At 47.1% G+C, this 21,575-nt stretch overlaps 1 protein-coding gene across 11 annotated transcripts in view; it reads left to right on the top strand.

Annotated features, from left to right (window-relative positions):
* LOC137383779 (trichohyalin-like) overlaps positions 1–21,575 on the top strand; it is a 251,631-nt gene that overhangs the window by 23,972 nt on the left and 206,084 nt on the right. For all 11 annotated transcript variants that reach the window (XM_068056969.1, XM_068056972.1, XM_068056968.1 and 8 more), the window contains exons 3-6: positions 513–624; positions 3,165–3,336; positions 9,976–10,122; positions 15,264–15,354. In XM_068056969.1, coding sequence (XP_067913070.1) covers positions 513–624; positions 3,165–3,336; positions 9,976–10,122; positions 15,264–15,354 — 522 coding nt within the window. The remainder of the gene's footprint in view (positions 1–512; positions 625–3,164; positions 3,337–9,975; positions 10,123–15,263; positions 15,355–21,575) is intronic.

Here is a 21,575-nt window from a genome sequence, read left to right as displayed (position 1 = left end):
TTCCAGCAACTCAGTGTGAAATAATTCTAATCATCACCCTTCCTGCTTCTTTTGTCAATTATCTTCAATCTGTGCCCTGTTGTTTCAGACCCTTCTGCCACTGGAAATAGTTTCTCCTTATTTACTCTCATGAAACCCTTCATGATTTTGAACACCTCTATCAAATTCCCCTTAACCTTCTCTGTTCTAAGGAGAACAACTGCAGCTTCTCCAGTTTCTCCACAGAACGGACGTCCCTCATCCCAGATACCATTCTAATAAATCTCCTCTACCCTGTCTGCAAGGCCCTAACATCCTTCTGATACCCAGGACAATACTCCAGCTGGGACAAAGCAGTCTGAGGGTGGGCGGATTGAGCACTTACAGAAAAGCTATTATCATGGCCTTCCAGTAAACACCAATGGAGGCCACCTTGATGTTGATGGGCTAAATTTTATGGCATGTTCTTACATGATTGGATCGTGTGTGTGTATGTGGATTTTACTGCTGTCTCTTGATTGCTCTTTCCTCAGAAGCTTCAAAACAAGTTTTCTTTCAGTCCTGAGGAGTTAGAGGTGGTGTTTGACAAACTGGATGTTGATAGGAATGGCTGTCTGACTCCAGAGAAGCTGACCAGGGGCCTGAGTAAGTTCAGAATGTAACCTCTTTATAAACTGTCATTAAGTGGGCCTATGGAGCACTGAGGCCTTCACTACAGTGAGCCTCAGACAGCAGTGTGATGTTGGGTGTGGGGGTTAGGATCACAGACATGGTCCGCGTTTTGGACATTCCTAGGATCCCTTGCTGCTGGTGGGGTGTCATGTTCAAAGGGAATGTGTATGGTAGATTGAACAATCCCTGATCCTCTCAATAGCAGACCCTTCAGGCAGCGGTCCCAGCTGGGAGTGTGGCTTCAGTGAATGGGTCCCCCTGTTAGCCCTGGAGTGTTGGGGTCCCATTTAAGCAATGGACAAATTCCCACTGTGCGTGACTTTGACAAAGTTATTAATCCATTTAAGGATTCTGGTTAGAACTGGCCATAGCGCAAACCTTCGCTTCATTAAAATGGCTGCTCTTACCTCCCTCCACCACAGTAGGCCCCTCCCACAATGGTCCTTGCATCTTCACACTCCCCCTATCCTCTCATCCCACCACACCCTCCCTCACCCACAACACCATCCACCAACAGGGGGAGGGGAGAGTGTGAATGGGGATAGTGTATTTTTTAAAATTCTTTCATGGGATGTGGACGTTGCTGGCAAGGCCAGAATTTGTTGCCCATCTCTAATTGCTCGTGACAACTGAGTGGCTTGCTAAGCCATTTCAGAGGGCAGTTAAGAGTCAACCACATTGCTGTGGGTCTGGAGTCACATGTAGGCCAGACCAGGTAAGGACAGCAGATTTCCTTCGCGAAAGGACGTTAGTGAACCAGATGGAGTTTTACGACAATCAATGATAGTTTCATGGCACCATTACTGAGATTGGCATTCAATTCCAGGTTTTTTTATTAATTAATTGAAGTTTTATTAATTAATTGAATTTAAATTCCATCAGCTGCCGTGGTGGGATTTGAACCTGTGCCGCCAGGGCATTAGCCAGGGCCTTTGGATTACTAGTTCGGTGACATTACCACTCCACCACCGTCTCCCCAAGAGTGTGAATGGCTGGGGAGAGTGTGAACTGGGGAGACAGTATGAATGGGGAGTGAGGAACATTTGGAAAATAGGAGCAAGAGTAGGCCATTCAGCCCATTGAGCCTGTTCCGCCACCACTCAATTAGATCATGGCTGATCATCTACCTCAACGCCACTTTCCCGCACTATCCCCACATCCCTTGATGTTATTAGTATTCAGATATCTATCAATTTCTGTCTTGAACATGCTCAATGATCGAGCTTCCACAGCCCTCTGGGGTAGAGAATTCCAAAGATTCACCACCCTCTGAATGAAGAAATTCCTCCTCATCTCAGTCTTAAATGGCCTGACCCTTATTCTGAGACTGTGTCCCCTGTTCTAGACTCACCAGCCAGGGGAAACATCCTTTGTACATCTACCCTGTCATGCCCTGCAAGAATTTTGTAAGTTTCAATGAGATCACCTCTCATTCTTCAAAACTCTGGAGAATACAGGCCCTGTTTCCTCAATCTCTCCTCATAAGACAATCCCGCCATCCCAGGGATTAGTCTGGTTCATTTTGGAAAGGGTACAGAATGTTCCAATTCTAAAGGGTGCAGTATGTTTCATGAATGGGGAGAGTGTGAAGCGGGGAGAGTGTGAAAAGAAGGAAATGTGAGTGGGGGAGGGAGAGTGTGAGTGGGGGAGGGGGAGTGTGAGTGGGGGAGTGTGACTGGGGGAGGGAGAGGGTGAAGGTGAGTGTGAGTGGGGGAGGGAGAGTGTGAGTGGGGAAGAATGTGAACAGGGGTGTTAGTGAGTGGACGAGGGTGAGTGTGAGTGGGGAGGGGGAAGGGGGAGGTGCGTGTTGGGGAGGGGGAGTCAGGGAGGGAGATTGGGAGCAGGGGAGGGGAGTGTGAGTGGAGGAGGGTGAGTTTGAAGGGGGAGAGAGTTTAATGACCATTCAGTCATGAAGGATGCATAGATTTATGAATGAACATCATTTTAAATGTGAACTGTCTAGATTGTCATGGGCAGCTCCTGTAGCCATCCTCAGTTGGCTGATTGTGAGAGCTGGCAGCAAGGAATGGGGTGGAGGGGGGGGGGTGTGAATGCGGGGTAGATTGTGAACGGGGAGGGTGAGTGTGTAAAGGGGAGAGTGTGCAAAGAAGGAAATCTGAGCAGGAAAGGATGAGCAGGGAGAGAGTGTGAACAGGGGTGAGTGTGAGTGGGGGAGGGGAATGTGAAAGAGGGAGGGGGAGTGTGAGTGAAGGAGGGAGATTGTGAAGGGGAGGGGAATGTGAGGGAGGGGAGGGGGTGTGTGAGCTGGGGAGGGAGATTGTGAAGGGGAGGGGAAAGTGAGTAAGGGGAGGAGGAGTGTGAGGGGGGAGAGAGTTGGAACAGGCGTGAGTAAGGGGTCAGTAAGACAGAGCTGTCTCTGGCTGTTGCTCAGCTTTGACTCTGTAAGTCATTGTGAGGGCACCTGTTCATTGAGCTTTTCTTTGCTTTTCTGTGGAGATGTTTGTTGCAAGATATTTGAACCAAACAATGACCATCTGAGCTGTAATCTCCAGGTCACTTTCTAACTGACCAGAGCCAGGAGGAGGATGATCCATCTTCACAGAATGTTTCAGAATTTTGCTATCAGTCCCAAAGCTTACAACAGGAAGTTGAGGTTGAAGATGAGGAAAAGCAACACTTTGCTGCACTGATGGAGAGACTGGGAGCCAGTACCATCTTGGAGGAGTAAGTGGATGATACAGTGCTCACACAGCAGGCTAAAACTCTGTCAGTAACTTTCACTTCCTGAAATAAGAACAGAAAATGCTGGAAATACTCAGCAGGTCTGGCAGCATGTGTGGAGAGAGAAGCAGAGTTAACGTTTCAGGTCAGTGACCTTTCTTCAGAACTGGCAAAGGTGAGAAAAGAATTAGGTTTTAAGCATGTGAAGAGGCAGGGGGCAGGGTGGTGGCGGAGGGGGGGGGGGTTGGTGGGGGGCGGTGCGGGGCGGTGGTGGTTGGTGCAGAAGTGAACAAAAGAGGAGGTGTGTGATAGGGCAGAGGGCAGGAGAGATTAAATAACAAAGCTGTCCTTTGCCTGCTCCAGTGTTCCAGTGAACATCAACGCAAGCTCAAGGAGCAGCACCTGATCTTTCGATTAGGCACTCTACAGCTTTGTGGACTGAACATTGAGTTCAATAATTTCAGAGCATGACTGGCCTTTTTTATATTTTTATATTTTTTATTATTTTATTTTATTTTTTAACCATGTGCCTGTTTTTCATGTAGACAGAGCTGCTCATTATTCTGCCATTAACACTCTCTCTGGACTAATTAGAACATTACAGCGCAGTACAGGCCCTTCGGCCCTCGATGTTGCGCCGACCTGTGAAACCATCTGACCTACACTATTCCATTTTCATCCATATGTCTATCCAATGACCACTTAAATGCCCTTAAAGTTGGCGAGTCTACTACTGTTGCAGGCAGGGCGTTCCACGCCCCTACTACTCTCTGAGTAAAGAAACTACCTCTAACATCTGTCCTATATCTATCACCCCTCAACTTAAAGCTATGTATTAGAACATTTTGTTTTGTCTTTCACCACAAGCATTAACACACTCTTTGCCTTTGTCCCAGGACAGCTTTGTTACTTAATCTCTCCTGCCCTCTGCCCTATCACATACCTTCCCTTTTGTTCTCTCCCCCCCCTCCCCTTCACTTGCTTAAAACCTAATTCTTTTCGAACCTTTGCCAGTTCTGATGAAAGGTCACTGACCTGAAATGTTAACTCTGTTTCTCTCTCCACCGATGCTGCCAGACCGGCTGAGTATTTCCAGCATTTTCTGTTTTAATTTCCGATTTCCAGCATCTGCAGTATTTTGCTTTTATTTTGGTGTCACTTCCTGCACTGTTACAAGGGAAGCATGTATACAGGAGCTGGAATGGGTATGACTGCAGTGCTTCTGGGTGTTTTAACAACCACAGGTTGTCAGGGGAAATTCCGTGAGGGCGCTAACTGAAAAGCTGATGTTATATTGAGATGTATTGTTCCATTGGCTAATTCTGGGAGTCTGCACCAAGAGTTCCTCATGGAACTGCCTAACACTGTTAGAGTGAGGGGTGTGGCCTATATCAGAATGTTATGGTGAAGGGTGTGAGGTATATCAGAGAGTCACAGTGAGGGGTGTGGGCTATATCAGGCGTTAAAGTGAGGGGACCGCTGGGTGGAGCACTACCTAGAACTGTACTCCAGGGAAAATGTTGTCACTGAGACCGCCCTCAATGCAGCCCAGCCTCTACCAGTCATGGATGAGCTGGACGAACAGCCAACAAAATCGGAACTCAGTGATGCCATTGATTCTCTAGCCAGTGGAAAAGCCCCTGAGAAGGACGGCATTACCCTTGAAATAATCAAAAGTGACAAGCCTGCTATACTCTCAGCACTCTACGAACTGCTTTGCCTGTGCTGGGATGAGGGAGCAGTACCACAGGACATGCGCGATGCCAATATCATCACCCTCTATAAGAACAAGGGTGACCGCGGTGACTGCAACAACTACCGTGGAATCTCCCTGCTCAGCATAGTGGGGAAAGTCTTTGCTCGAGTTACTTTAAACAGACTCCAGAAGCTGGCTGAGCACATCGTCCCTGAGGCACAGTGTGGCTTTCGAGCAGAGAGATCCACCATTGACATGCTGTTCTCCCTTCGCCAGCTACAGGAAAAATGCCGCAAACAACAGATGCCCCTCTACGTTGCTTTCATAGATCTCGTCAGCAGACGTGGTCTCTTCAGACTACTAGCAAAGATCGGATGTCCACCAAAGCTACTAAGTATCATCACCTCATTCCATGACAATGTGAAAGGCACAATTCAACATGGTGGCTCCTCATCAGACCCCTTTCCTATCCGGAGTGGTGTGAAACAGGGCTGTGTTATCGCACTTACACTGTTTGGGATCTTCTTCTCCGTGCTGCTCTCACATGCGTTCAAATCTTCAGAAGAAGGAATTTTCCTCCACACAAGATCTGGTGGCAGGTTGTTCAACCTTGCTCGTCTAACAGCGAAGACCAAAGTACGGAAAGTCCTCTTCAGAGAACTCCTCTTTGCTGACGATGCTGCATTAGCATCCCACACAGAAGAGTGTCTGCAGAGACTCATCGACACGATTGCGCTGCCTGCAATGAATTTGCCCGAACCATCAGCCTCAAGAAAACGAACATCATGGGACAGGACGTCAGAAATGCTCCATCCATCAGTATCGGCGACCACGCACTGGAAGTGGTTCAAGGGTTTACCTACCTAGGCTCAACTATCACCAGTAACCTGTCTCTTGATGCAGAAATCAACAAGCGCATGGGAAAGGCGTCCGCTGCTAGGTCCAGACTGGCCAAGAGAGTGTGGGAAAATGGCGCACTGACATGGAACACAAAAGTCCGAGTGTATGAAGCCTGTGTCCCCAGTACCTTGCTCTATGGCAGCGAGGCCTGGACAACGTATGTCAGCCAAGAGCGACGTCTCAATTCATTCCATCTTCGCTGCCTCCGGAGAATCCTTGGTATCAGGTGACAGGACCATATCTCCAACGCAGAAGTCCTCGAGGCGGTCAACATCCCCAGCATATACAGCCTACTGAGTCAGCGGTGCTTGAGATGGCTTGGCCATGTGAGCCGCATGGAAGATGGCAGGATCCCCAAGGACACATTGTACAGCGAGCTCGTCACTGGTATCAGACCCACCGGCCATCCATGTCTTCGCTTTAAAGACGTCTGCAAACGCGACATGAAGTCGTGTGACATTGATCACAAGTTGTGGGAGTCAGTTGCCAGTGACTGCCAGAACTGGTGGACAGCCATAAAGGTGGGGCTAAAGAGTGGCGAGTCGAAGAGAATTAGCAGTTGGCAGGAAAAAAGACAGAAGTGCAAGGAGAGAGCCAACTGTGTAACAGCCCTGACAACCAATTTTAACTGCAGCACCTGTGAAAGAGTCTGTCACTCTAGAATTGGCCTTTATAGCCACTCCAGGCACTGCTTCACAAACCACTGACCACCTCCAGGCGCTTACCCATTGTCACTTGAAACAAGGAGGCCAAAGAAGACAGTGAGGGGTATATCAGACTGTTACAGTGAGGGGTGTGCGATATATCAGGGAGTTACAGTGAGGGATGTGGGATACATCAGGGTGTTACAGTGAGGGGTGTGAGGTATATCAGGGTGTTACAGTGAGGGGTGTGGGGTATATCAGGGAGATACAGTGACGGGTGTGGGGTATATCAGGGTGTTACAGTGAGGGGTGTGGGGTATATCAGGGAGATACAGTGACGGGTGTGGGGTATATCAGGGTGTTACAGTGAGGGGTGTGGGGTATATCAGGCTGTTACAGTGAGAGGTGTGAGGTATATCAGGGAGATACAGTGAGGGGTGTGGGATATATCAGGGAGATACAGTGAGGGGTGTGGGATATATCCGGGTGTTACAATGAGGGGTGTGGGGTATATCAGTGAGTTACAGTGAGGGGTGTGGGGTATATCAGGGTGTTACAGTGTGGGGTGTGGGGTATATCAGAGTGTTACAGTGAGGGGTGTGGGGTATATCAGGGTGTTACAGTGACGGGTGTGGGGTATATCAGGGTGTTACAGTGAGGGGTGTGGGATATATCAGGGTGTTACAATGAGGGGTGTGGGGTATATCAGGGTGTTACAGTGAGGGGTGTGGGGTATATCAGGGTGTTACAGTGAGGGGTGTGGGGTATATCAGAGTGTTACAGTGAGGGGTGTGGGGTATATCAGGGAGATACAGTGAGTGGTGTGGGCTATATCAGGGAGATACAGTGAGGGGTGTGGGATATATCCGGGTGTTACAATGAGGGGTGTGGGGTATATCAGGGTGTTACAGTGAGGGGTGTGGGGTATATCAGGGAGATACAGTGAGTGGTGTGGGATATATCCGGGTGTTACAATGAGGAGTGTGGGGTATATCAGGGTGTTACAGTGAGGGGTGTGGGCTATATCAGGGTGTTACAGTGAGGGGTGTGGGCTATATCAGGGAGATACAGTGAGGGGTGTGGGGTATATCCGGGTGTTACAATGAGGGGTGTGGGGTATATCAGAGTGTTACAGTGAGGGGTGTGGGGTATATCAGGGTGTTACAGTGAGGGGTGTGGGGTATATCAGGGAGATACAGTGAGTGGTGTGGGCTATATCAGGGAGATACAGTGAGGGGTGTGGGATATATCCGGGTGTTACAATGAGGGGTGTGGGGTATATCAGAGTGTTACAGTGAGGGGTGTGGGGTATATCAGGGAGATACAGTGAGTGGTGTGGGATATATCCGGGTGTTACAATGAGGGGTGTGGGGTATATCAGAGTGTTACAGTGAGGGGTGTGGGGTATATCAGGGAGATACAGTGAGTGGTGTGGGCTATATCAGGGAGATACAGTGAGGGGTGTGGGATATATCCGGGTGTTACAATGAGGGGTGTGGGGTATATCAGGGTGTTACAGTGAGGGGTGTGGGGTATATCAGGGAGATACAGTGAGTGGTGTGGGATATATCCGGGTGTTACAATGAGGGGTGTGGGGTATATCAGGGTGTTACAGTGAGGGGTGTGGGCTATATCAGGGTGTTACAGTGAGGGGTGTGGGGTATATCAGGGAGATACAGTGAGTGGTGTGGGCTATATCAGGGAGATACAGTGAGGGGTGTGGGATATATCCGGGTGTTACAATGAGGGGTGTGGGGTATATCAGAGTGTTACAGTGAGGGGTGTGGGGTATATCAGGGAGATACAGTGAGTGGTGTGGGATATATCCGGGTGTTACAATGAGGGGTGTGGGGTATATCAGGGTGTTACAGTGAGGGGTGTGGGCTATATCAAGGAGATACAGTGAGGGGTGTGGGGTATATCCGGGTGTTACAATGAGGGGTGTGGGGTATATCAGGGTGTTACAGTGAGGGGTGTGGGGTATATCAGAGTGTTACAGTGAGGGGTGTGGGGTATATCAGGGAGATACAGTGAGTGGTGTGGGCTATATCAGGGAGATACAGTGAGGGGTGTGGGATATATCCGGGTGTTACAATGAGGGGTGTGGGGTATATCAGAGTGTTACAGTGAGGGGTGTGGGGTATATCAGGGAGATACAGTGAGTGGTGTGGGATATATCCGGGTGTTACAATGAGGGGTGTGGGGTATATCAGGGTGTTACAGTGAGGGGTGTGGGATATATCCGGGTGTTACAATGAGGGGTGTGGGGTATATCAGAGTGTTACAGTGAGGGGTGTGGGGTATATCAGGGAGATACAGTGAGTGGTGTGGAATATATCCGGGTGTTACAATGAGGGGTGTGGGGTATATCAGAGTGTTACAGTGAGGGGTGTGGGGTATATCAGGGAGATACAGTGAGGGGTGTGGGATATATCCGGGTGTTACAATGAGGGGTGTGGGGTATATCAGGGTGTTACAGTGAGGGGTGTGGGCTATATCAGGGTGTTACAGTGTGGGGTGTGGGGTATATCAGAGTGTTACAGTGAGGGGTGTGGGGTATATCAGGCTGTTACAGTGAGAGGTGTGGGGTAGATCAGGGTGTTACAGTGTGGGGTGTGGGGTATATCAGAGTGTTACAGTGAGGGGTGTGGGGTATATCAGGCTGTTACAGTGAGGGGTGTGGGGTATATCAGGGAGATACAGTGAGGGGTATGGGATATATCCGGGTGTTACAATGAGGGGTGTGGGGTATATCAGTGAGTTACAGTGAGGGGTGTGGGATATATCAGGGTGTTACAGGGAGGGGTGTGGGGTATATCAGAGTGTTACAGTGAGGAGTGGAGGGTGTGGGGTATATCGGAGTTACAGTGAGGGGTGTGGGGTATATCAGAGTGTTACAGTGAGGAGTGGGGTATATCAGAGTGTTACAGTGAGGAGTAGGGTGTGTGGGGTATATCAGGGAGTTACAGTGAGGTGAGTGGGGTATATCAGGGTGTTACAGTGAGGGGTGTGGGGTATATCAGTGAGTTACAGTGAGGGGTGTGGGATATATCAGGGTGTTACAGGGAGGGGTGTGGGGTATATCAGAGTGTTACAGTGAGGAGTGGAGGGTGTGGGGTATATCAGGGAGTTACAGTGAGGTGAGTGGGGTATATCAGGGTGTTACAGTGAGGGGTGTGGGGTATATCAGTGAGTTACAGTGAGGGGTGTGGGATATATCAGGGTGTTACAGTGAGGGGTGTGGGGTATATCAGGGAGTTACAGTGAGGGGAGTGGGGTATATCAGAGTGTTACATAGAGGAGTAGGGTGTGTGGGGTATATCAGGGAGTTACAGTGAGGGGAGTAGCCTGACAGCTCCTCATATCTCTGCTAATTCTCTCTTTCATTTTTGTCTGTCTCAGCAAGTTAGAGATATGGAAGCTGTGGGTCCAGCTCCGTCGCAATGAGCCTAACCTGCTCGGCAACCTGGAAGATTTCGTGTCTAAGGTCACAGTTCAGCTTCAGGAGGCTCAGAGTGAGAAGAAGGATTTGGAACGCACCCTAAAAAAGTGAGTAATGCAACCCGAACATTCACAGATGACCAATCTGAACATCTTCCTCCTGCCCTAATATCTGATCAGGTTATTTGTACACTGACTGGATGAACTCAGGCTGTTATATCAGTTCAATTCTAGGCTTGCACACATGTACACAAGTCACTAAATGTTAGTACACTGCTATAAAGATTAATCAATAGGGCTTAGTGGGCTGGAAAGCAAAGGAGAGGAAATTATGCTTTTTAAAAATTTCGTTCATGGAATATGGGTGTTGCAGGCTATGCCAGCATTTATTGCCCATCCCTAATTGCCCTTGAGAAGGTGGTGGTGAGCTGCCTTCTTGAACAGCTGCAGTCCATGTGGGGTAGGTACACCCACAGTGCTGTTATGAAGGGAGTTCCAGGACTTTGACCCAGCGACAGTGAAGGAACAGCGATATAGTTCCAAGTCAGGATGGTGTGTGGCTTGGAGGGGAACTTGCAGGTGGTGGTGTTCCTATGCATTTGTTGCCCTTGTCCTTCTAGGTGGTAGAGGTCGTGGGTTTGGAAGGTGCTGTCGAAGGAGGTTTGGTTAGTTGCTGTGGTGCATCTTGTAGATGGGACACACTGTTGCCACTGTGTGCTGGTGGTGATGGGAGGGAATGTTTGTGGATGGGCTGCCAATGAATCGGGCTGCTTTGTCCTGGATGGTGTTGAGCTTCTTGAGTGTTGTTGGAGCCGCACGCATCCAGGCAAGTGGAGAGTATTCCATCACACTCCTGACTTGTGCCTTGTAGATGGTGGACAGGCTTTGGGGAGTCAGGAGGTGAGTTACTCACTGTAGATTTCCCAGCCTCTGACCTGCTCTAGCAGCCACAGTATTTACATAGCTGGTCCAGTTTGGTTTCGGGTCAATGGTAACCCCCCCCTTGATGCTGATGGTGCACTTCTGACCTTATGATGGAGGGAAGGTCATTGATGAAACAGCTGAAGATGTTTGTGCCTAGAACACTACCTTGAGGAACTCCTGAAGCAATGTCCTGGAGCTAAGATAATTGGCCTCCAACAACCACAAACACCTTCCTTTGTGCTAGGTATGACTCCAAATCAGTGGAGTGTTTTCCATCTGATTCCCATTGACTTCAGTTTTGCTCGGGCTCCTTGATGACATACTCAGTCAAATGCTGCTCTGATGTCAATCGAAAAGTTTGTAAACTGTTGTAAATATTCTCACCCTAAAATTCCTCAGGTTCCAATCCTGACAGTTATATAGTGCCCTCCAGCACTGCACTGCAGTCAGTGAGAGGTCTCCTCATTTGCATGGAGCAGGTGGACAGAAGTACCACTCCGGGCACATTGCTAGCAGCTGCCACCTGATGCTCATGGAAAATGGTTGTCTCACAATATCCATCCCAACTTGCCCAATGTTTCTATTGGTCCCTTGGGGAGGGTCTGCATATTTAAATAAAATGCAGAGATGCTCAGAAATCCATTCTCTTGAATCTTTTGTCCATGCTTGGACCAAGGCTGTAATGAGATCAGGAGCTGATTGGTCCTGACAGAACTCAATCTGATCATCTGTGAGAAAGCTATTGCTGAATAAGAGCCGCTTGATAGCACTATCAACTACACCTTCCATCACTTTGCTGATGATTGAGAGTAGACTGATAGGGTGGTAATTGGCTAGATTGGATTTATCCTGCTTTATTGTCTACAGGAAATACATGGGCAATTTTCCACATTGCCAGCAGATGCCAGTGTTGTAGCAGTACTGGAACAGCTTGGCTAGCGGGGCGGTTAGTTCTGGAGCATAAGTCTTCAGTACTATTGCCTGAATGTTGCCCCAGGGCCCAGAGCCTTTACAGTATCCAGTGCCTTCAGCCATTTCTTGAAATCATGTGGAGTGAATCGAATTGTCTGAAGACTGACATCTGTGATGCTGGGGACCTCGAGAGGAGGCTGAGATGGATCATCCACTCGACACTTCTGGCTGAAGATGGTTAAACATGCTTCAGCCTTATCTTTTGCACTGATGTGCTGGGCTCCCCCATTGTTCAGGATGGGTAAGTTTGTGGAGCCTCCTACTCCTGTTCATTGTTTAATTGTCCATCACCACTCACGACTGGGTGTGGCAGAACTCCAGATCTTTGATCTGGTCCATTGATTGTGGGATCGCTTATCTCTGTCTATGGCATGCTGCTTCCGCTGTTTCGGATGCATGTAGACCTGTGTTATAGCTCCACCAGGTTGGCACTTCATTTCTAGGTATGCCTGGTGGTGCTTCTGGCATGTTCTACACTCCTGATTGAACCAGCTCCCTCTTTTAAAACCCCAGGATGGAAGTCATCAGATCTGGAGAATTTGTCGCCACTTAGTTTCATTAATTTCTCCAGTACTGTTTCTTTAAGTATATTCTTTGGCCTCCTTGTCTCGAGAGACAATGGGTAAGTGCCTAGAGGTGGTCAGTGGTTTGTGAAGCAGAGCCTGGAGTGGTTATAAAGGCCAATTCTAGAGTGACAGACTCTTCTACAGGTGCTGCAGATAAATTTGGTTGTTGGGGCTGTTACACAGTTGGCTCTCTCCTTGCACTTCTGTTTTTTTTCCTGCCAATAGCTAAGCCTCTTTGACTCGCCCCTCTTTAGCCCCACCTTTATGGCTGTCCGCCAGCTCTGGCGATCACTGGCAACTGACTCCCACGACTTGTGGTCAATGTCACACGACTTCATGTCGCGTTTGCTGACGTCTTTAAAGCGGAGACATGGACGGCCGGTGGGTCTGATACCAGTGACGAGCTCGCTATACAATGTGTCCTTGGGGATCCTGCCATCTTCCATGCGGCTCACATGGCCAAGCCACCTCAAGCACCGCTGACTCAGTAGGGTGCATATGCTGGGGATGTTGGCCGGCTCGAGGACTTCTGTGTTGGAGATACGGTCCTGCCACCTGATACCAAGGATTCTCTGGAGGCAGCGAAGATGGAATGAATTGAGGTGTTGCTCTTGGCTGACACATGTTGTCCAGGCCTCGCTGCCATAGAGCAAGGTACTGAGGACACAGGCTTCATACACTCGGACTTTTGTGTTCCGTGTCAGTGCGCCATTTTCCCACACTCTCTTGGCCAGTCTGGACATAGCAGCGGATGTCTTTCCCATGCACTTGTTGATTTCTCCATCGAGAGACAGGTTACTGGTGATAGTTGAGCCTAGGTAGGTGAACTTTTGAACCACTTCCAGAGCGTGGTCGCTGATATTGATCGATGGAGCATTTCTGATGTCCTGCCCCATGATGTTCGTTTTCTTGAGGCTGATGGTTAGGCCAAATTCGTTGCAGGCAGCCGCAATGCTGTTGCTGAGTCTCTGCAGACACTCTTCCGTGTGGGATGTTAATGCAGCATCGTCAGCAAAGAGGAGTTTCCTGATGAGGACTTTCCGTACTTTGGTCTTCGCTCTTAGATGGGCAAGGTTGAACAACCTGCCACCTGATCTTGTGTGGAGGAAAATTCCTTCTTCAGAGGACTTGAACGCATGTGAGAGCAGCATGGAGAAGAAGATCCCAAACAGTGTAGGTGCGAGAACACATCCCTGTTTCACGCCATTCAGGATAGGAAAGGGGTCTGATGAGGCACCGCTATGCTGAATTGTGCCTTTCATATTGTCATGGAATGAGGTGATGATACTTAGTAGCTTTGGTGGACATCCGATCTTTGCTCATAGTCTGAAGAGACCATGTCTCCTGATGAGGTCAAAGGCTTTGGTGAGATCTCTGAAAGCAACGCAGAGGGGCATCTGTTGTCCGCGACATTTCTCCTGTAACTGGCGAAGGGAGAACAGCATGTCAATGGTGGATCTCTCTGCTCGAAAGCCGCACTGTGCCTCAGGGTAGACACGCTCAGCCAGCTTCTGGAGTCTGTTTAAAACGACTTGAGCCAAGACTTTCCCCACTTTGCTGAGCAGGGAGATTCCACGGTAATTGTTGCAGTCACCGCGGTCACCCTTGTTTCTTTAAGTATATGGATTTGTTTCAGTTCCTCATTCTCGGTAAACCCCAGGTTTGCCATTATTTTGAGAATACTTTTTGTGTCTTCTACCATGAAGACAGAATGAAATGCTGGCCTTTACATCTTGAGAAATAGAATATAAGGGGGTAGAAGTCATGCTTCAGCTATACACGGCCCTGGTTAGACCACACCTGGAGTGCTGAGCAGCTCAGGGCATTGCACCTTTGGAAAGATATACTGTTCTTGGAGGGAGTGCAGTGTAGTTTTACCAGAATGATGCCTGGACACCAGGGGCTAAATTATAAGGAGAGATTACATTATCTAAGATAGTATTCCCTGGAATTTAGAAGGTTAAAGGGTGATTTGATTGATATTTTCAAGATGTTAAGAAGGTCATGTAGAATAGATAGAAACTACTTCTGTTCGTTGATGAGCCTAGGACTACAGGGTCTAGTCAGGCCTTTTGCGAGTGAAATTAGGAAACACACACAAAGGGTGCTAGAGGTTTGAAACTCTCTTCCACAAAAGGCAATTGATGATATATTAATTATTAATTTTAAATCTGAGATTGATAGATTTTTGTTAACCAAAGTTATTCAGGAATACGGGGCAAAGATTGTGAAGTTAGGCTGCAGATCAACCATGATCTCATTGAATGCCGGAACAGGCTCGAGAGGCTGAATGGCCTAATCCAGTTCCTATATTGAGAGATTCCCATCCAGCTCCCTTGCCCATCCAGCACTCCTGCCCTTGCTCATGGGTGTGGGCATCTGCCTGTGGAAGTGAGGGTGATGGAGTGGGAACAGCTCTGAGGAAATTCCCAGCTTGAATTAGAGAACTCGCTTTGATGCATTGGTCCTTAAAGGGGATATTACTTCATGAAAAAGCATTTGGAAACATTTTTTTGCCTCTGTTTGCTCTGCACTGTGAGATGTTGATGCAGCTTACATTGAAGTATGTCACTGGATTGCAAAGACTGGTTCAGTCTGTATGTCTTATTGGGTGCATAATGAGATTGTAGGTTCGGGAGATAATCTCATCACCCATCCCTGAACTATTTGCTACAGTAAATGGAAGAACTGCTCAAACCTATGCTGTTAAAAAGCCAAAGCTCACCATTGGTGAGGCTCCAGAGGGTGGGCCTCTGCCTAGAACTGACATCTCCTCTTCTGCCTCAGGAGGATGATGGAACACAATGCAGAAGTTCAGAGACTCTACGAGGAGATGGAGCTTCAAATCAACAATGAGAAGGAAAGGATTGAGAGTGAAGTGAGTATTTCAGGCTGAGGGTTGGATGAACAGGTGTGCACTTGGCTCACCCCCAGCCTAAGGGGTTTGCCAAGGGCCAATATATATGGACATCTAACACAGTAATTCAATATGTTGAGTCGGTCATCACTGATGAGGCAAGCCATTCAAGTGGGGGAGTGAAAATGAATGTGATAGTGAGAGGGGACAGTTAAATCAGGGGGATAGATACTGTTCTCTGTAGTCATGACCAGGAGTTCCGAAAGTTGTGTTGCCTCCCGGTGCCAGGGGTAAAGATATCTCATTGTGACAGAGACGAATTTGGAGTAGAAGAGGTAGGAACCAGTTGTTGTGGTTCACGTAGGAACCAATGACATCGGTAGAACTAGGAATGAAGTTCTGTTGAGAGAGTTTGAGGAGTTAGGGTCCAAATTAAAATGCAGAACCTCAATCTCTGCACTCTTACCTGAGCCACTCACCAATTGGCATCAGGTCAAGCAGATTAGGGAATTAAACATGTGGCTCAAAGAGTGGTGAGAAAACAGGCCAGTTAGCTGTCAGTATTCAGGAAAATGAATTGATTATTAAACAAGTCTTAACAATACACTGAGAAAATCATAGTTTGATCAGACAGAGTCAACATGGTTTTATGAAAGGAAAATCATGTTTGACAGATATTAGAATTTTTTGAAGACATAACCTGAGGGGTAGATGAAGGGGAGCCAATATATGTAGTATACTTGGTTTTACAAAGATATTTGATAAGGTCCCACACAAAAGATTCATCCCAAAATAAGGGCTCATGGAATTGGGGATAATATATGAACATGGATTGAGAATTGGTTTATGGACAGGAAGCAGAGAGAAGGGATAAATGGGGCATTTTCAAGTTCGCAGGCTGTAACTAGTGGAGTGCCACAAGGATCAGTGCTGTGGCCTCAGCTATTTACTATCTATATCAATGATTTAGATGAAGAGACCATGAGTAACGCATCCAAGTTTGCTGATGATACAAAGCTAGGTGGGAATGAAAACTGTGAGGAGGGCACGAAGAGACTGCAAAGAGATATAGACAGATTAAGTAAACGGGCAACAAGGTCATAAATAGAGTATAATGTGGGGATGTGAGATGTTATTCACTTTGGTAAAAAGAATAGCAAAGCAGAATATTTTTTAAAAGGCATGAACCTTCTAAATGTTGATGTTCAGAGGAATTTAAGTGTTTTTGTAAAAGGAACACAGAAAGCTAGCATGCAGGTACCGCAAGTCAATAGGAAGGCAAACGGCTGGTTGATCTTTATTACATGGGGATTGCAGTACAAGAATACGCCTTGCTACAATTGTACAGGGCTTGGGTGAACCCACACCAGGAGTAATGTGCACAGTTTGGGTCTCCATGTTTAAGGAAGGATATACTTGCACTGGAGATGGTACAGTGAAATTTCATGAGCTTGGCCTCTGGGATGGGAGGATTATCCTATGATGAGAGGCTGAGTAAATTGGGCCTATACTCGCTGGAGATTTGAAGAATGAGAGGCGATCATTGTAACATACAATATTCTGAAGGGGCTTGAAAGGATAGATTGAGAGAGAGAGAGACAGTTTAAAAACAGCATGGGAACTCTGGGACCAGCAGAGCACATCAGGGGAGAGAGAGAGAGAGAGAGTTTAAAAACAATGTGGGAACTCCAAGACCAGCAGAGCATATCAGGAGAGAAAGAGAGAGAGAGAGAGAGACAGTTTAAAAACAGTGCGGGAACTCTGGGACCAGCAGAGCATATCAGGGGAGAGAGAGAGAGAGAAAGAAAGAGACAGTTTAAAAACAGTACGGGACTGCCGAGACCAGCAGAGCACATCAGGGGAGAGAAAGAGAGAGAGACTCAGTTTAAAAACAGTGCGGGACTGCCGAGACCAGCAGAGCACATCAGGGGAGAAAGAGAGAGAGAGACACACACAGTTTAAAAACAGTGTGGGAACTCCGAGACCAGCAGAGCATATCAGGAGAGAAAGAGAGAGAGAGACACACAGTTTAAAAACAGTGCGGGACTGCCGAGACCAGCAGAGCATATCAGGAGAGAAAAAGAGAGAGAGACACACAGTTTAAAAAGAGTGTGGGAACTCCGAGACCAGCAGAGCATATCAGGAGAGAAAGAGAGAGAGAGAGAGACAGTTTAAAAACAGTGCGGGAACTCGAGGTGTGACATCACAGGAAAGTTGTAAGTTGATTGGCTGGTGAGTATTTTGTTGTTTTGCTCATTTATCTTTCAAAACTCAGGTAATTTATCAGTAATTGTAAGCTTTTATTAGTATTTGTAAAGTACAAGGATTAGCTGGTAAGTGCTTAGTGTAAGAAACAATGTGTTAATAGCCAGCTTAGAACACTGGAATTAGGGAAAAAGAATTAAAATGTTAAAATAAATACCTAAAACACATGCCTGTGTAATTAAGAATCATATAACTCTTAGTTGTAGGCGGTACTAGCATTTAATAAGCACAATAAATTCTGCTATACGTAGGAATTATTCTATGTAAATTAAGAAAGTAATTAAAGTAAATTAACTAATAACATAAGTAACAATGGCAAGACAGGTGTTATACAGCAGCTGTGGCATCTCCTGGATGCCAACGCGATTCAGGACAACCACGTCCGCAGAAAGTGTAAGCAGCAGGAGGAATTGCAGATCAGGATTATTGATCTGGAAGCCGAACTGCAGACACTGTGCAACATCAGGGAGGGGGAGAGATACCTGGACACTTTGTACTAGAATAGGGTCATCTGTTTTGGCCAGTGGTGAGGCACAGGAGGATATGATCGTGAGTGAGGCAGGTAAAGGAACGAAGCAAACAGTAGTGGAGGAGCCTCAGCTTTGCAATTATCAAACAGGTTTGAAGTGCTTGTAACCTGTGGATGAAAGTGAGATCTGCAGGGTGAATGAGCAGACTGGCCATGGCACCATGATCCAATGGTTCAAGCGGGGGCCAGCAAAAAGGAAAGTAGTGGTACTCGAGCGTCGAATCTTGGAACTTGAGGAGCAGCTGGTGTCACTGAGGGGCATTCGCGAGGATGAGAGATACATGGATAGCACGTTTCAGGAGGTGGTCACCCCACAGCTTAAGACAACAGCTATAGAACATTCTAGAGGGTGAGGGTGCAGAGCCAGAGGTTGTGGTCCACATTGGTACCAACGATAAAGGTAGAAAAAGGGATGAGATCAGTCAGGCTGAGTTTAGGGAGTTCGGAAAGCGATTAGCAAGCAGGACCTCAAAGGTAGTAATTTCTGGATTACTCCCAAAGCCACATGCTAGTGAGTCTTCTTTTTCTTTCTTCTTTTGAGCCTCCTTATCTCGAGAGACAATGGATACGCGCCTGGAGGTGGTCAGTGGTTTGTGAAGCAGCGCCTGGAGTGGCTATAAAGGCCAATTCTGGAGTGACAGGCTCTTCCACAGGTGCTGCAGAGAAATTTGTTTGTTGGGGCTGTTGCACAGTTGGCTCTCCCCTTGCGCCTCTGTCTTTTTTCCTGCCAACTACTAAGTCTCTTCGACTCGCCACAATTTAGCCCTGTCTTTATGGCTGCCCGCCAGCTCTGGCGAATGCTGGCAACTGACTCCCACGACTTGTGATCAATGTCACACGATTTCATGTCGCGTTTGCAGACGTCTTTATAACGGAGACATGGACGGCCGGTGGGTCTGATACCAGTGGCGAGCTCGCTGTACAATGTGTCTTTGGGGATCCTGCCATCTTCCATGCGGCTCACATGGCCAAGCCATCTCAAGCGCCGCTGACTCAGTAGTGTGTATAAGCTGGGGGTGTTGGCCGCTTCAAGGACTTCTGTGTTGGTGATATAGTCCTGCCACCTGATGCCAAGTATTCTCCGAAGGCAGCGAAGATGGAATGAATTGAGACGTCGCTCTTGGCTGGCATACGTTGTCCAGGCCTCGCTGCCGTAGAGCAAGGTACTGAGGACACAGGCCTGATACACTCGGACTTTTGTGTTCCGTGTCAGTGCGCCATTTTCCCACACTCTCTTGGCCAGTCTGGACATAGCAGTGGAAGCCTTACCCATGCGCTTGTTGATTTCTGCATCTAGAGACAGGTTACTGGTGATAGTTGAGCCTAGGTAGGTGAACTCTTGAACCACTTCCAGAGCGTGGTCGCTCTGTGAGTATAGAAATAGGAAAATACACCAGATGAATGTATGGCTGGAGAGATGGTGCAGAAGGGAGGGCCTCAGATTTCTGGGACATTGGGACCAGTTCTAGGGAGGGCAGGATCTGTACAAGTCAGATGGTCTACACTAGAACAGGACCAGGACAAATATCCTTGCAGCAAGATTTGCTAGTCAGGTTGGGGATGGTTTAAACTAGTTTGGCAGGGGGATGGGAACCTGAGGGCAGTTTCAGATAGGATAATTTCAGGGCAGGGAACAGGAGGCAGAAAATTAGCGAGTGACTCTGAAAGATAGTAAAAGCAAAGGTTAAAAAGTGTACAGCATAGAAGGAGGCAGTGTTGAAAGGTATTTATTTAAATGCAAGGAGTATAGCAAATAAAGCCAATGAGCTGAGGGCGCAGATAGACACATGCTATCATTGCTGTAACAGAAACTTAGCTTAATGAGGGGCAAAAATGGCAGCTGAACATCCGTGGATATAGAGTTTTCAGGAAGGATAGAGAGGGGGATAAAAAAGGAGGGGGTGTAGCATTATTGGTCAAAGAATCAATTACAGCTGTGAAGAGGGATGATATTCTAAATGAATCATCAAATGAGACCGTATGGGTGGAGATCAGAAATAAAAAAGGGCAGCCACACGACTAGGAGTGTATTATAGACCCCCAAATAGTGAGAGGGAGATAGAAGAACAAATTCATGAGTGCAAAAACAATAGGGCAAGAATAGTTTGGGGATTTCAACTACCTTAATATCAACTGGGATACAAACAGTATGAAAGCACAGAGGGGACAAAATTCTTGAACTGTATTCAAGAGAACTTTTTTAGCCAGCGCGTAACAAGCCCAATGAGAGGAGGCGCCATTCTAGATTTAGTCTTAGGAAATGAAGCTGGGCAAGTGGATGACTGTTTTGGAGATAGTTGACCATAATACAGTTAGATTTGGCATTATTATGGAAAAGGACAAAGATAAAACAGGAGTAAAAGTTCTAAATTGGGGAAAGGCGAATTTTAAGAAACTGAGAGGTGACCTGGTGAAAGTGAACTGGATACAGCTACTTGAAGGAAAATCAGTGGCAAACCAGTGGGAGGCATTCAAAAGGGAGATTCTACAGGAACAGTGTAGGCATGTTTCCACAAAGAAAAAGGGTGTTACTGCCAAATCTAGAGCCCCCTGGTTATCTAGAAGCATAGAGGGTAAGCTAAAGCAGAAAAGTAAAACTGACAGTCACAAAAAACTTAATACTTTAGAAAATCTAGAGGAGTATAGAAAGGGCAGGGGTGAAGTAAAAAAGGAAATTAGAAAAGCAAAGAGAGGACATGAAAAATTATTGCAGGTAAAATCAAGGAAAACCCAAAGATGTTTTATCAGTACATGTAAAGCAAGAGGATATTTAAGGAAAGGGTAGGGCCTATCAGAGATGTACAAGGTAACTTATGCGTGGATGCAGAAGATGTGGGCAGAGTTCTTAATGAGTACTTTGTCTCTGTCTTCATGAAGGAGAGGGATGATGCAGACATTCTAGTTAAAGAGGAGTAGTCTGAAACATTAGATACGATAAGCATAATGAGAGGAAGTACTAGAGGGTCTGACATCCTTGAAAGTGGATAAATCGCCAGAGTCAGCTGGATTGCATCCCAGGCTGTTAAAGGAAGCCAAGGAGGAAATAGAGGATGCTCTGAGGATCATTTTCAAATCCTCAGTAGATACAGGTGAGGTACCAGGTGTTTGGAGGTCTGTGAATGTTGTACTATTGTTTAAAAAGGGTGCGAGGGATAGGCCAAATAATTATAGACCGGTAAGTCTGACCTCAGTGGTGGGTAAATTATTAGAATCAATTCTGAGGGACAGAATAAGCTGTCACTTAGAAAGGCACGGATAATCAGGGATAGTCAGCATGGATTTGTTAGGGGAAGGTCATGTCTTACTAACTTAATTGAATTTCTTGAGGAAGTAACAAGGAGGATTGATAAGTGCAGTGCAGTGGATGTAGTCTACATGGATTTTAGTAAGATATTTGACAAGGTCCCACATGGCAGGCTGGTCAGAAAAGTAAAAGCCCATGAGATTC

Source organism: Heterodontus francisci, chromosome 25 (genome assembly GCF_036365525.1).
Source record: "Heterodontus francisci isolate sHetFra1 chromosome 25, sHetFra1.hap1, whole genome shotgun sequence".
Taxonomy (NCBI): Eukaryota; Metazoa; Chordata; class Chondrichthyes; order Heterodontiformes; family Heterodontidae; genus Heterodontus; species Heterodontus francisci.
The sequence above is the reverse complement of the archived record's forward strand: the minus strand, read 5'-3'. Positions and strand labels throughout refer to the sequence as shown.